At 38.5% G+C, this 17098-nt stretch overlaps 1 protein-coding gene across 1 annotated transcript; it reads left to right on the top strand.

The window, feature by feature from the left end:
* Nucleotides 1-4431: 4431 nt before the first annotated feature.
* On the top strand, nt 4432-16547 carry LOC307151179 (uncharacterized protein; the record flags this gene model as incomplete). Its single annotated transcript, XM_079859054.1, has 8 exons — nt 4432-4497; nt 4609-4689; nt 5976-6029; nt 6997-7062; nt 7174-7254; nt 9513-9566; nt 12569-12625; nt 16017-16547. 7 exons carry the CDS (start codon nt 4432-4434, stop codon nt 12581-12583), a joined length of 417 nt encoding a protein of 138 aa, XP_079715180.1. The 3' UTR covers nt 12584-12625; nt 16017-16547.
* Nucleotides 16548-17098: the final 551 nt, after the last annotated feature.

Below are 17098 nucleotides of genomic sequence, written 5' to 3'. Positions count from 1 at the left end.
AGCGTGTTTGATATATGGACCAAGATTTCAGACCCCGTTCAAGGGGGCGCTGTTGAGCCCCCCTGCCACGCCTGTTTCTGAAACTTTTCACATGTCTACTGGCTAATAAATGTGATGTGTCTGTCGAGTTTCATCCAATTTCAAGTATGTTAAGAGTCTCAAAAGCATCAAAAAAGAATATTAAAGTTTGAAGCGTTGCCATGGCAACAATATTAAAGATATCAAAAATCCTTTCACAGGTCTACATCTGCCGTGTGTTCACATTATACACATAAAGTTTGAAGCAAATCGGGTAAAAATAAGAGGGTGATTTCAAAGCATTTTGAAAGGGACACACTTCCTGCTGCCAGTTGGTGGCGCTATAACTTTGACTCACAATAGTCACATCCATGTGATCAGCCTCTTACAATGAACACACTGCTGAAGTTTAATTAAGATCAGTTAATGTATGCAGAAGTTATAACACACTTCCTGTTTCCATTATTCGCCATAAATTCGTGTCCTCGCCACGGCCAAACCGTTCGAGATATCAAAAATCCGTCCGCAATTTAGCATCCTCAATGTCTTGACTTCATGCTGATCGAGTTTGGAGGAGATTGGATGAATTCTCTAGGAGGAGTACATCAAATTCCACAGCATGCGTTTCTAAACAACCCATAATAGCCGACTTCCTGTTGGGCTGGCATGAAACTTAGAGCACGAAAGTTGTTCGGCCCGATGAGATCTATATGTGTACCGAGTTTCATATTATTACATGCAAGTGTGTTTGATTTATGGACAAGTGTTCAGATCCCGGTCCAGGGGGCGCTGTCGAGCCCCCCTGCCACGCCCGGGTACCAGCTTCAGCCCGGCCCTGATGGCCGCGGGTTCTGACCTGTGTGCAAAGTTTCAAGAGTTTTCGAGCACGTTAAGGGCCCCAAAAGTGCCCGAGAAGTAGAAAAAAAAAATAAAAATAATAAAAAATATAGCTGCGAGCAGCGATTGCGGGCCCAAGCCGGTGGCACCGCCACCCTGGTGCCTTTAGTTACACTAAAGCCACCGGGGTGGCGGTGTCACCGGCTTGGGCCCTCCATCGCTGCTCGCAGCTATATTTATATATATATATATATATATATATATGTATGCCAGTTGGTGGCGCTATAACTTTGACTCACAATAGTTACATCCATCTGATCGGCCTCTTACCACGAACACACTGCTGAAGTTTCATCAAGATCAGTTAACGTATGCAGAAGTTATATTACTTCGTGTTTCTCTTTTCTCGCCATTGTTTCCTCGCCACGGCCAAACCGTTCGAGATATCAAAAATCTGTCCGCAATTTAGCATCCTCAATGTCTTGACTTCATGCTGACCGAGTTTGGAGGCGATTGGATGAATTCTCTAGGATGAGTACATTAAATTCCACAGCATGCGTTTTTCAAACAACCCATAATAGCCGACTTCCTGTTGGGCGGAGCTAATAACTTAAAGTGCGGAAGTTGTTCGGCCCGATGAGATCTATATGTGTACCGAGTTTCATATTAATTCATGCAAGCGTGTTTGATATATGGACCAAGTTTTCAGACTGTGTCCAAGGGGGCGCTGTTGAGCCCCCCTGCCACGCCCGGGTACCAGCTTCAGCCCGGCTCTGATGACCCTGGGTTCTGACCTGTGTGGAAAGTTTCAAGAGTTTTTGAGCACGTTAAGGGCCCCAAAAGCCCCTGAAACCTTGAAAAACAAAGATTAAATGGAATAGACAAATCCCCCCCCCCACACACACACATACACACAGAGAGAGAGAGAAAATTCTCCAGAAAATCCACATTCAAACCAAAATATCTGACTTCCTGTGGGTCTGAGGTTATGACTGTAAATTAGAAAGGTGTCCTGCTTGATGAGAACAATACACCTACCAAGTTTTATGATTCTAGGAAAAACTAAGCCCCCATTTTTGACTAAAGGTGGCGCTACTGAGCCATTCCACCACACCCGTTTCTGAAACTTTGCACATGTCTACTGTATAATAAATGTGATGTGTCTGTCGAGTTTCATGCATTTTCAAGCATGTGAAGAGTCTCAAAAGCATCCGAAAAGAATATTAAAGTTTGATGCGTTGCCACGGCAACAGTATCTAAGATATCAATAATCCTTTCACAGGTCTACATCTGCCGTGTGTCTACATTATACACATAAAGTTTTAAGCAAATCGGGTAATAATAAGAAAGTGATTTCAAAGCATTTTGAAAGTGACACACTTCCTGTTGCCAGTTGGTGGCGCTATAACTTTGACTCACAAAGGTCACATCCATGTGATCGGCAACTTACAACGAATACACTGCTAAAGTTTCAGCAAGATCAGTCAATGTATGCAGAAGTTATAACACACTTCCTGTGTCCCATTATTCGCCATAAATTTGTTTCCTCGCCACGGCCAAACCGTTCGAGATATCAAAAATCTGTTCGCAAGAATTCATCCTCAATGTCTTGACTTCATTCACACCGAGTTTGGCGGCGATCGGATGAATTCCCTAGGAGGAGTATTTCACATTCCATTGTATGCGTTTTCCAAACAACGTATAATAACCGACTTCCTGTTGGGCTTTTGTAAAACTTAGAGCACGAAAGTTGTGCGGCCCGATGAGATCTATATGTGTACTGAGTTTTATATTATTACATGCAAGCGTGTTTGATATATGGACCAAGATTTCGGACCCCATTCCAGGGGGCGCTGTCGAGCCCCCCTGCCACGCCCGGGTACCAGCTTCAGTCCGGCCCTGATGGCCGCGGGTTCTGACCTGTGTGCAAAGTTTCAAGAGTTTTTGAGCATGTTAAGGGCCCCAAAAGTGGCAAAAAGGCAAAAAAAAAAAATAATGAAGAAAAAAAAAAAAAAAAAAAAAAAAATCCTTACGAAAACAATAGGGCCTCCGCCCTTTCAGGGCTTGGGCCCTAATAATCCTAACGAAAACAATAGGGCCTTCGCCCTTTCAGGGCTTGGGCCCTAATAATCCTACCGTAAACAATAGGGCTTTCGCCCTTTCAGGGCTTGGGCCCTAAAAATAATCCTAACGAAAACAATAGGGCCTTCGCCCTTTCAGGGCTTGGGCCCTAAAAATAATCCTAACGAAAACAATAGGGCCTTCGCCCTTTCAAGGCTTGGGCCCTAACTAAAAGAAAACTCACCATAATAACAATCCTAGGTTAGCTGTATAAATGACAAATGAGCGTCCGTCTCAAAGCTGCGCCGGACGGCGGACAGACCCTTAAAAAAAACGGACTGTCCGTCTAGCCGGACATGGCCATATTAGCCTATTAGCAGCTAGTTAGCTATAGCTTGTTTCAAAACTACTTTTCTTGCATGGAAATTTGAAATAGTTAGGGAACATTTCATACATATCGAAGTGCCATTTACTTAAATAATGCAAATTCAATCGTAAATATGCCTTTTGACGACCTCAATATCAGCGGTTCAAAATGTGATCTGATTTCTAATTTGCGATTGGTAGGCTATTATGTAGTTTAAACGACCCAGGCTCAAAATAGCGTTCCCATCAGTAATCAAGCTAACGACCTATAACTAAGACAATTAAACTAAACTTTATGTGGTTTATATCTCACCGTTTGATGTTATATAAATCAACTTACTTGGAGCAGTGCAAAGTTGCGTGTCCTGTCCGTCGTCCTCAGCTCTTGAAAGGGCGGGCAGAAGCATCTCCGACCGTTACTTCTACAACCCAATGCGTTGGGTTGACATTTATAAACCAACGTTGGGTCAAACTGACCCAACCCTAGATCCAACTGCCTCAACCCAACATTTGGGTTAGGGAAACAACCCAGCGCTTTTTAGAGTGTGCTGTTACACTTATTGATTAGATCATACATGCATTTTAATGTGTATAGGAGTGCATAATTAATGCATTAAAATACTTTTATAATGCAATATGTATGAAAGCTTTAAATAAAGTGTTACTGATATTGTTTTATAATGATTTAATCTAAAACTAGAGCAGCATTATTCCTCTGCTGTTAAACTTACACAACACACTCAGTCAAAGTCAAACATCAGGAACATGCTCTTATGATGTCCTCATAAAACGGTGTCCTCATAAAACTGGTGTAAAGCTACACACAACCTGACACACTGTAATGAAAACACATGTAATGTGATGCATAAAAGCCGTGAACATTACCTTGTGGTAGCATTTAAATATTGAAATATTGATTTGAAAACTTTAACTATTTTGTAATCTTGTATATTATCTCAAATCAATATTTCATGTGCAAATATTTATTGATAGGTAGCTGTGTATCAGGACCCTTATTATCCTGTCAGTTTATTTTGTATTAATTACTGACTGACTGTACATTATCCTTTATATATTCCATTTATAATGCTTTTTTTAAACTCTTAGGTGAAGTGTTTCTGTATGTAACGTTTAATTTCATATTCTCAGATGAGCCATAAGAGCCAGTGGTCCTCAGGCAGTGATTGTGCTGCTCTGACTGTGGGACTAGACAAGGTAAGTGAGAGTTGTGCTGGAAGAGAACGAGCAAACGAAGCAGAGACATCTGTGAGATCTAGTGTTCACACATTTACACCACTGTTTCATGTCTAATGCTATGTTTTGTAGACTCTCTGTGAGGTTGAACCCTCCACTCTCGAAATGAAGAGTCCGTCCCCGTCCCAGTCAGAAGCCAGAGATGTACAGAAGGTATTGTTTTTTTGGAAATCAAATTAGGGATACAGCAATATGAACATTTGGGCCGATAACTGATCATTCTTTATATTCGAAAGCCGATATCTGATATATTAGCCGATGAATCTAAATCCAAAATTTGATATACTTTGAAAGCCTGATTACAAAAACGAAACGCACATCATTTAAAGCCAATGTCCCAAACACTTCACCATAAATCAAACATATACAGTACAGTGGCCTAATGTAAGATTCCTTAACTTTTAAAATGAATTTTACATTCATATTTCCAACTTTCTTTATAAAAAAATGACAACACTTTACAAAAAGGTTTCATCTTGTTAGTATTAGTTAACATGTACTAACAATGAATGAACAATACTTTTACAGGATTTACTTAACGTTTATCTTACTTAACGTTAATCTCAACATTTTCCAAGACATTTTAGGATCCAGTGTTGTATCTGTTAATTTAATACACTGTGAACGAACATGAATTCGCATATTTTATTAACTCACATTAACAAAAGTTTTTCAATATGAAAAGCAATTTCACCAAATGACTTGAATAGCTCTATTTGGAAATAATTAATCATTCTAGAATGATTAGTGTGATTTTGTAGGGGTTTGCATCTGCATAGAAAATAATAAATTGCAAGCAGAGATAAAAAAAAATGAACAAAGATGTGAAATAAACAATGCCTCATATGTTCCAGGTAAGTCTACAGCATTTAGGTACAGAACTTGAGTAATCAACTGTAAAATAACACGGCAGAGTCTTTACATAGCCTGACTTCACAGAGGCCTATACTGCAATGTCACTACCACAGATGGGTATGAATGATAAAGCAATACATTGTGCAGCCCTACAAGTTAATGTTCATGGCTTTAATGCTTCACATTACATGCATGTTCATTACAGTGTGTCAGGTGTGTGTGTGTCTTACACCTGTTTTATGAGGACACCGTTTTATGAGGACATCATAAGAGCAATGTCCTGATGTTTGACTTGACTGTAGAATCTCAGTGTGTTGTGTAAGTTTGACAGAATCCTGGTCTATGAGGACACTAGTTTTACCGGGACACACATATGGAATATTAGGATCGATACTGATAACCCATAATTCACAGCTCATTGTGGCTAATACCAATAGCGAAAACTATTTGTGCTTGTCAGATTAAATATAATCATTGAAGAAGTTGGTAAAAAATAGCAACCTCTGTTTGGCTTTCAATAAGTGATACTAAAATTAGTATATTTATTTGTCTTTTTTATATATTTTTACTACTTTTTTTTTCAGATGATAACTCTGAAGAATCAGATGAAACCTGAACAAGATACAGCAACTCTAAAGGTATCCAATAAGTTAATGTAATAACTCTGTTTCCTCAGAAACAGATTATTTGCCACTGTTATCAGTCCCTGAATTATGATTGTGTGTGTAAGAAGTGAGTCACGATCACTTACTGTGCATCTAGCACAGGCGCAATGTCTCGTATCACTCTCATACATACACACACTTGAACTCAGTGCCGTCCAAATGTATCTAGTTACCAGTGTCCCAGTAAAACTAGTGTCCTCATAGACCAGGATTCTGTCAAACTTACACAACACACTCAGTCAAAGTCAAACATCAGGATCATGTCCTTATGATGTCCTCATAAATCTAGTGTCCTCATAGACCAGTATTCTGTCAAACTTACACAACACACTCAGTCAAAGTCAAACATCAGGATCATGTCCTTATGATGTCCTCATAAATCTAGTGTCCTCATAGACCAGGATTCTGTCAAACTTACACAACACACTCAGTCAAAGTCAAACATCAGGATCATGTCCTTATGATGTCCTCATAAATCTAGTGTCCTCATAGACCAGGATTCTGTCTAACTTACACAACACACTGAGATTCTTCTGTCAAGTCAAACATCAGGAACATGCTCTTATGATGTCCTCATAAAACGGTGTCCTCATAAAACTGGTGTAAAGCTACACACAACCTGACACACTGTAATGAAAACACATGTGATGTGATGCATAAAAGCCGTGAACATTACCTTGTGGTAGCATTTAAATATTGAAATATTGATTTGAAAACTTTAACTATTTTGTAATCTTATATATTATCTCAAATCAGTATTTCATGTGCAAATATTTATTAATAGGTAGCTGTGTATCAGGACCCTTATTATCCTGTCAGTTTATTTTGTATTAATTACTGACTGACTGTACATTATCCTTTATATATTCCATTTATAATGCTTTTTTTAAACTCTTAGGTGAAGTGTTTCTGTATGTAACGCTTAATTTCATATTCTCAGATGAGCCATAAGAGCCAGTGGTCATCAGGCAGAGATTGTGCTGCTCTGACTGTGGGACTAGACAAGGTAAGTGAGAGTTGTGCTGGAAGAGAACGAGCAAACGAAGCAGAGACATCTGTGAGATCTAGTGTTCACACATTTACACCACTGTTTCATGTCTAATGCTATGTTTTGTAGACTCTCTGTGAGGTTGAACCCTCCACTCTCGAAATGAAGAGTCCGTCCCCGTCCCAGTCAGAAGTCAGAGATGTACAGAAGGTAGTGTTTTGTTTTTTGTTTTTGGAAATCAAATTAGGGATACAGCGATATGAACATTTGGGCCGATTTCGATAACTGATCATTCTTTATATTCGAAAGCCGATATCTGATATATTAGCCGATGAATCTAAATCCAAAATTTGATATACTTTGAAAGCCTGATTACAAAAACGAAATGCACATCATTTAAAGTCGGCATGAAATCAAATTTGACAAATCTTCTTTTTATATGTAATATTGTAGTGTTTATTATAAATGATTTATCTGTGCACTTCATTATTTTTTTCAAAATTCATGTACCCTTATAATCTTTAATCAAATACATTACCCTTCCCTCCCCCCTCGAAACGACCTCTCTTCTCTTTTGGTCACGTGCCATGGTGAAAGGGTGCGGCCAGAGCCCATGAGGGTGCGGCTATCGGCGTTTGTCTCGTTTCGCGGGAGGCTCATATAAATATGGTCTGATTCCTGCCTGAAAATTTAGCTGCTTGTCCTCGTTCTCGTCGCTGGGCTCCTCAATAAAAAAATCCTTCATGTGAGGGTAACGGTGGGGGAGTCCGGTGGAGAGAAATCCTCCACAACTGAATGTAAACTGGCATTCAAATCTGCCTCCATTTTGTTTGCAACGCCCAACCTCCAACGATCCAATCAATTCCCGAAGGACGAAATCAAGCCCCGCCCTACATTTTTTTTCTAATTTCAGAAGCAGTTTCACTCGGATATACATCACAACAAGGAAAAAATGACAATCTCAACTTACGTTTCATGCCGACTTTAAAGCCAATGTCTCAAACACTTCAACATAAATCAAACATATACAGTACAGTGGCCTAGTTTGAACCAGTGTAAGGTTTCTTAGCTTCTAAAATTAATTTTACATTCATATTTCCAACTTTCTTTATAAAAAAATGGCAATACTTTATAAAAAGGTTTCATCTTGTTAGTATTAGTTAACATGAACTAACAATGAATGAACAATACTTCTACATGATTTACTTAATGTTTATCTTACTTAACGGTAATCTCAACATTTTCCAAGACATTTTAGGATCCAGTGTTGTATCTGTTAATTTAATGCACTGTGAACTAACATGAACTCGCATATTTTATTAACTCACATTAACAAAAGTTTTTCTCTCTGTTAGTTCATGTTAGTTAATGCAATAACATATGTATTGTGAAGTTTTACCAAAACATCTATTGCCTTAATAATAATAATAATAATAATAAATCAAATGAAATTAAAATGCAAACAAGTTATTAGACAACATTAAACTTAAAATGAAATGGCATAAAGAGCTGAAGGAACACCCCTAAACTGAGGCTTTGTTAGATGGTTTTAGCTCAACGGAACACAACCTATATATGATAAATTAGATATTTATACAAAATAAACACAATATTACAACTTATACTTGCACAAAATCATGCACAGATTAACTTGAGCTATTATTAATAGTAATCAACTATTACATAGTGAAACTCCTGTTGTGGATGCGCTCCTCCCAGGACAACACACTGAAACACAGCAACTAAACCCAAAGAATTCACAACGTTTTTAATGCAATAGTTTGCTCATTATAGTGTTATGTATATATGACAGTCCCAATCATAATTAATGTTCTGCTGACCACCGGTAGGCCTACAGTGAAGTGTTTACTGCAGCACTCATTAACTCAGCCAAATGCATCCTATATGAGATAAATCAGATATATAACAAAAATAAAAAATATTACAACTTACAATTCCACAAGCGAACTCTCCCTGTAACAATGCACTGATTTCACAGATTTGTGATTCAAACATTTCAAAACCATCATGGTGAACAGCGCACATCTGAAGCTGAAGGAAGTAATCCATTATTTATTAGTGTTAATATAGCGGCTTAATTTTCTTATCGGATTGACAACGATAACATTAATAATGAGCATTTATTTTCATGCATCCCTGATTGGTTATGACCATATATTTATAGGGTTTTAACTTTATACTTGATTACAACTCATCTCATTAATTTGATCAGTATTAATACTGAGTGGTTTGAAATGTCCCATTATACCTGAATTAGTTTGGTGTCATCAGCCTTCTTTTGCTCAAGTATATCATTGATAATGTGAAATTGTTTTAATTTTATGTTTTATGACTGTGATCAGTCAGTGTTAATGGAGTCAAGTATCTGTGCTGCTTCATTTGGAGAATCTCTGAATCCTTTGTCTCTAATAGATGTTTGTTTTTTTCTTTCTTTACCTTGCTTTCAGGTGAGCCCTGAGAAGGAACAATCATCATTGGAGGATCAAGACTGTGTTGAGATGGTAATAAAAAGAGCATTGCATCATTTTAGGAAATGCTAGTCTAGTAAGAACTTTTTCACATCATCTTTGGGGCTGTTTTACACCTGGTCATTTCATTGTCAAAACAATTCCATTTACACTTGGCCACATAAATGTGTCTTCACAAAACGGACATAAATCCGATCTTCAATTCCCGCGCTATATCAGATTTAACGGTGTTCACGTCATCGAAAGCTACCGCTATGAGCAGCATTTTTTTGTATCATCAGCTAATTTTAAGATCAATAGGAGAGAGAGTAGCATCAGCACTGGTAAAATCATTTATTCTCACTACTTTTAATGAAGATGACTGTGTGTTGAGCATCTGCGACTTACTTTAATTTATTTTTAGTTTGTATTTTGTGCATCAGCATGCTGAAGAGATCCTCAGCTACTCATCTGCAGTGATGCGTGTTGCAGAAGCGCTGTCATATCTCACTATAACGTGTCATATAGCCTAAAATACGCTCTCACCTGTTTATTATTTGGCATTTTTGGGAGGAGTAAAATTCATAGTGTTACCATTAATTACCTTTACTCTAGTGACCCACCACAGTCTAATCTGTCCCTCCACAGTTTGAACCAAAAGAACCGAAAATATTTTTTCGCCTCATAATAACATAAATTGTCTTTGTTTTTTGCGCAATTGCTTTGGCAAAGCATCTCTCAAACATACTAAAATCAAAAGCACAATATGGCTTAACCTGTTAAGCTGCAACCCCACTTTTGAAAAATCCCCAGAAATGACATACCCAAACTGAAACAGATACAGTTCATGAACCCTTTGCACTAAAAGCACAAGTATGATCTCATTTGAAAGCTGACACCTGGTAGTTTATTGTAAATGTAGAATTAATTATTGTCATAATGATTTTTTTTTTTTTAAATAGCTTCAAAGTTTTGTAAAGTTATTAGAATTTTTTTTTTATGAAACATATTAATGAAAATAAAATTGAAGTTGGCACTGGAGCAATCTAGAAATGCACTACAGCTAAAGCCACATGTCTGACCATGTTATATTTAAAATATGAAGATAATAAGTCTAAAACTCTGTATTTAGTTAAATGTTTTTCAAGATCATGTCATGACTTTATTTTGATTAGGCTACTCTAAAAATGCTACTGATGTTTAGTCGTCGTCTAAGCATCCATTCAGTCTTTTGTCTCTATTGTTTTGTGGTGCAAACGAGCCCCATTCAGTCTCAGTCTCCCCCTGCACACATTCACACTTCTCCAGACTGGTTATGGCTCGAAATATGCATTTCTTTTGTCTGCATTATAGTTACTAACGACTGGCTATTCACAGGGTTTTAATCCCTAATTTCTTTTATCAAAGTTCTCACTTCACATTTGAAGTGCACTAAATAGTGGTCAAATGCACTAAAACATATCAGTAAGCATTCTTATTTAGAACAAAATTCATAAAAGAATAACCCCTGGTGGCAGGTGCACCTGGGCTAGCTAGCATGTTAGCTTAGCACACCATCAATACACGACCATTTATGAGATTAAAACCATGTTTGTGCTCCAAACTTACTTCATAACGCAATCGAGTGTTTTAAATAATCTTCTGTGATATAATTTGGCTTCAGATAAAAAAAAAATCAGACAGAAAACATTATTTATAGTTTTATGCACGATGATAAAGTCTATATCGATTAGCATTACATTATAAATATAATATAAAATATAAAATACCTGGCATGGCTTGAAGAACACAGGCAAATCAAATATCATAGCAAACATGTTTATTGTCTTCAAAACATCTTTGATCTGCATATTACAGCGATCTCTGTAGCTTTGTGTGTAGCAGTGACGTCCTGGAATGTCACATGATTATGGCTCTTCTTCATGTCCCATATATGGATTATTTTTTGTGCATATAGCGCCCTCAGGCTATTGGTATGAAGTGAAAACACTGCACATCTCAGTAAGAAGCGATCATAATGATTACATCGACGCATTTGGGTATAAATTCAATAAATATTATTCCTGTCTTTAGAAATATGACGTGAATCTATGAGAATATATCAATATTTCTCCAAGTTTGCACATTTTTGAGCTAAAAGCCCTGACGGACGTTGTTTTGTGTATCGCTGTCATGACGACAGCACGGGAGTTTTTTATGAATGGAAGCGGCTGACGTGCATAATTCATATTAAAGGTATCGACTCATTTTTTCATTTCATAACTCCTGACACAAATTAAGACATAACTGTCACTATAAGTTTCTCAGAATACAATAGTGGTCAAATACTGAAACTTGAGTATTATATCTTTTTAATGATGTATAGTTTGTCAAGGTATAACATTAAATCTGATAGTAACTTTGAACTATATAAATAAAAAAACGCTTCAGTGCGCCCACGCACTGGTGAAGCTTAACAGGTTAATGCCCTTATCAAATCGCAAAAGACGATAAGAAAGTAAGTCTGTAGTCTGTTGTGCTGCGTGTTTCAAACTGAAGAGCACACTTTGCTCGCTCGATCAGCTCATGATCTGGCTTTTTCCATGCCTCGTTTCACAGGGAATGAATGCAGTGAACTCCATCTCTGCATGTGCCATAAGTTTAACATGCATTTGGGAACGCAACCAGCACCAGTTACTCTCTATTTTCACATTCGCATTATATCCACATTTTTTGTAGTAATACAATTTTGCAATAAGATGCGTTTATAAACCTGTTTTCACTTAAACTGCAGGTTTCTGCCAGTATAACAGCTTAAGTGAAGAAATTAAGAAAGTATTATAACCTCTTATTGTAAAATAATATACTCATTATAAAATATTAATTTTTCATTGACAGTATTAGTATATCACTGTCTAGGCGATACTTCTAATAATAGTGATCTTAGTGAAGTATTATAGTTGTTATTAATATGATTATTATTATTAAACGGTGCCATTTGTCATGTTTCATAAATGACTTCTGAATACAGGTTAAACTGAAGATGTTCTTGTTTTAAATGTCTCTTTTTCTTTAAGATGAGATCAGTATGACGGACTCTGATGCCAGTGATCCTGATGAAAGCGGTTCTGAAGGTGATGTTCCTGCTGGAGCTGCAGGCGTCTCCAGTAATGTTGGTATGTGTCAACTAATGCTGGGTACACATCAAAAGATTTTTTACATCTTATAAGATTTTCAAAATGTGATAGACCACAAACATGAGGACAAAAAATCCTAGATTTAACCGTTTTGCTCCTATAGTGTGTGGTGTGCCATGATGTGAAAAGGCCGTTAGGGTTGGGTATCATTTAAATTTTAACGATTCCGATTCTGCTTATCGAATCCGGTTCTTAACGATTCTTGGTTTCGATTCCAATATTTATTGGAGAGAAAAAAGAGAGCAAATACTTTTTTCTACCTTTTATTCTTGTTACATTTAGGCTATTACCAGTAAAACTGTGACAATGCATCTTAATTTACAATATACTGTATATATATAACACTTTAAGGAATTATAGACTCGACTCGTATTAATTGTCTGATGTATTTATTCATGATCTCTATTTTAAACAAAACTGGTTCTCATTTTATCCAGAATTATGCGGCTCTAGTTTGTCTTTCTTGCATGTGATACAATTCGCTGTATTTTCATCTTTTTTTGAAAAGCTTAACCAAACTTTTGAACGTCTGCTGCGCTCCGCCATCGTAAATATAACGTACAGCGCATGTGCGGCAGGCAGGTCCTGGCAGATCAATACAACTGTAAACAAATGCTCACTGCCATTCACCTCGCGCATGTGAGCATCACCAAAGTAAGGAATCGATAAGCGGAATCGAAGTGCGCGCGTCTTATCGAATCCCCGGTTTTTGGCATTTTGGAACCGGTTCTAGATACCCAACCCTAAAGACCATGCAACCAGAGTCTCAACTGTTAACACTCTAGAGACCTCAGAATAAGCATGGCGGACGATATGCAGGAAGCAATTGCGATGATAGTGTTTGGAAAAGTTTTACACAACACGTTGTGTAAACATTTGTGCCACAAATCAACAAGCTGATCCTCCATCTCTGCTGTCCACATCAATTTCAGTTTGTGCTGCGCCATGACTGCGTTTGTTATGCTTCCATCTTCCTTCATCTCGCTTTCTGATTGGATATTGTTTCCTTTCACGTGATCTCCAGAGCATGCGCGCGTTTGTCCTCGGGCTTCCCCCCACATTTCAGGATTTCTGATCGTAAATATTCAACATGTTGAATATTTGCGATTCGCGATCAGGTTCGGACACTCTTAACACACCTCACACCAAGGGAAAATCTGATAAGATAATCTATAACCATCAAGATAATCGGAACACAGCTAGGATTGTCAGAAGGGGGAAAATCGGCCCAAAATCAGCCTGATTATCTTTTGGTGTGTACCCAGCATAACAAGTTTGTGTTTATGAACATGTTTATTATTATTTTAAACCAATATATATTGTAGTGCAATTTTACGTTAGTATTTTCACCAAAGAAAAATGGTTTTAAGCCAGTTATATACACTGAACAAAATTATAGATCTAACTCAAAGTTCTAAGACTTTTTCTATGTACCCAAAAGGCCAATTTCTCTCAAATATTGTTCACAAATCTGTCTAAATCTGTGTTAGTGAGCACTTCTCCTTTGCCGAGTTAATCCATCCACCTCACAGGTGTGGCATATCAAGATACTGATTAGACAGCATGATTATTGCACAGGTGTGCCTTAGGCTGGCCACAATAAAAGGACACTCTAAAATGTGCAGTTTTATCACACAGCACAATGCCACAGATGTTGCAAGTTTTGAGGGAGCGTGCAATTGGCATGCTGACCAATTGCAGGAATGTCCACCTGCTGTTGCCCATGAATTGAATGTTAATTTCTCTACCATAAGCCGTCTCCAAAGGCTTTTCAGAGAATTTGGCAGTACATCCAACCGGCCTCACAACTGCAGACCACGTGTAACCACACCAGCCCAGGACTTCCACATCCAGCATCTTCACCTCCAACACCGTCTGAGGCCAGCCACCCGGACAGCTGCTGCAACAATCGGTTTGCATAACCAAAGAATTTCTGCACAAACTGTCAAAAACCGTCTCAGGGAAGCTCATCTGCATGCTCATCGTCCTCATCGGGGTCTCGACCTGCAGTTGGTCGTTGTAAACGACCTGCGTGGGCAAATGCTCACATTCGATGGCGTCTGGCACTTTGGAGAGGTGTTCTCTTCACGGATGAATCCCGGTTTTCACTGTACAGGGCAGATGGTAGACAGCGTGTATGGCATCATGTGGGTGAGCGGTTTACTGATGTCGACGTTGGGGATCGAGTGGCCCATGGTGGGGTTATGGTATGTGCAGGCGTATGTTATGGACAACGAACGCAGGTGCATTTTATTGATGGCACTTTGAATGCACAGAGATACCGTGATGAGATCCTAAGGCCTATTGTTGTGCCATTCATCCACGACCATCACCTCATGTTGCAGCATGATAATGCACGGCCCCATTCTGCAAAGATCTGTACACAATTCCTGGAAGCTGAAAACATCCCAGTTCTTGCAGGGCCAGCATACTCACCGGACATGTCACCCATTGAGCATGTTTGGGATGCTCTGAATCGGCGTATACGACAGCGTGTTCCAGGTCCTGCCAATATCCAGCAACTTCACACAGCCATTGAAGAGGAGTGGACCAACATTCCACAGGCCACAATCAACAACCTGATCAACTCTATGCGAAGGAGATGTGTTGCACTGCGTGAGGCAAATGATGGTCACACCAGATAATGACTTGTTTCCAGACCCCCGACACCCCACACCCCCCGACACCACACAAAACTGCACATTTTAGAGTGGTCTTTTATTGTGGCCAGCCTAAGGCACACCTGTGCAATCATCATGCTGTCTAATCAGTATCTTGATATGCCACACCTGTGAGGTAGATGGATTATCTCGGCAAAGGAGAAGTGCTCACTAACACAGATTTAGACAGATTTGTGAACAATATTTGAGAGAAATAGGCCTTTTGTGTACATAGAAAAAGTCTTAGAACTTTTAGTTCAGCTCATGAAAAATGGGGGCAAAAACAAAAGCGTTTAGAATTTTGTTCATAGTGTATGTATATATATATCATACTATAGTGTGCCAGTAGATATCAAATTACATTTCTAAACATTCCTTTTGCCATTAATTGTAAAAATCAGTTATCAATAATCAGATATTATTATAAATAACAATTTTTCTAGAACAAAATTAATGGAATCAGTACCAAACCAATAAGTTTATCATGTTCATGTTGGTCAAACTTTGAAAAGGAGATGTTTAACACAACATTCAATCTCCAGAATAATGTTTTGAATGTCATTTGAAATGTAATTTTTAGATATCAGATGTATAACCAGTTTTAAGTTCTAGATGCAGGTTTGAGTTACATCGGAGTTTCTGATCTGTCTATAACTGATTTCCTACAGGTGTTCAGAAGATGCCTATCGAGAAACCACTGAAGTTCCTCAAGGTACCTGAGGTTTAAATCAGAATATGACTACCATTGTAAGTACATGAGCTCTCATATAGTTAGAGTTTACTAAAGCATGTATTCTTCTGTACAGAGAATGAACGTGAGGCAGGAATTGAAAACCTTGTGGAAAGGACAGAAAGTGTGCTGGTCAAATGCTGAAGTTACAACTGTAATTGAACATTTTAAGGCACATACACTCACCTAAAGGATTATTAGGAACACCATAGTAATACTGTGTTTGACCCCCTTCCGCCTTCAGAACTGCCTTAATTCTACGTGGCATTGATTCAACAAGGTGCTGAAAGCATTCTTTAGAAATGTTGGCCCATATTGATAGGATAGCATCTTGCAGTTGGAGATTTGTGGGATGCACATCCAGGGCACGAAGCTCCCGTTCCACCACATCCCAAAGATGCTCTATTGGGTTGAGATCTGGTGACTGTGGGGGCCATTTTAGTACAGTGAACTCATTGTCATGTTCAAGAAACCAATTTGAAATGATTCTAGCTTTGTGACATGGTGCATTATCCTGCTGGAAGTAGCCATCAGAGGATGGGTACATGGTGGTCATAAAGGGATGGACATGGTCAGAAACAACGCTCAGGTAGGCCGTGGCATTTAAACGATGCCCAATTGGCACTAAGGGGCCTAAAGTGTGCTAAGAAAACATCCCCCACACCATTACACCACCACCACCAGCCTGAACAGTGGTAACAAGGCATGATGGATCCATGTTCTCATTCTGTTTACGCCAAATTCTGACTCTACCATCTGAATGTCTCAACAGAAATCGAGACTCGTCAGACCAGGCAACATTTTTCCAGTCTTCAACTGTCCAATTTTGGTGAGCTTGTGCAAATTGTAGCCTCTTTTTCCTATTTGTAGTGGAGATGAGAGGTACCCGGTGGGGTCTTCTGCTGTTGTAGCCCATCCGCCTCAAGGTTGTGCGTGTTGTGGCTTCACAAATGCTTTGCTGCATACCTTGGTTGTAACAAGTGTTTATTTCAGTCAAAGTTGCTCTTCTATCAGCTTGAA

This window comes from Squalius cephalus (genome assembly GCF_949319135.1).
Source record: "Squalius cephalus genome assembly, chromosome: 23".
In the NCBI taxonomy this organism is placed as follows: Eukaryota; Metazoa; Chordata; class Actinopteri; order Cypriniformes; family Leuciscidae; genus Squalius; species Squalius cephalus.
The sequence above is the reverse complement of the archived record's forward strand: the minus strand, read 5'-3'. Positions and strand labels throughout refer to the sequence as shown.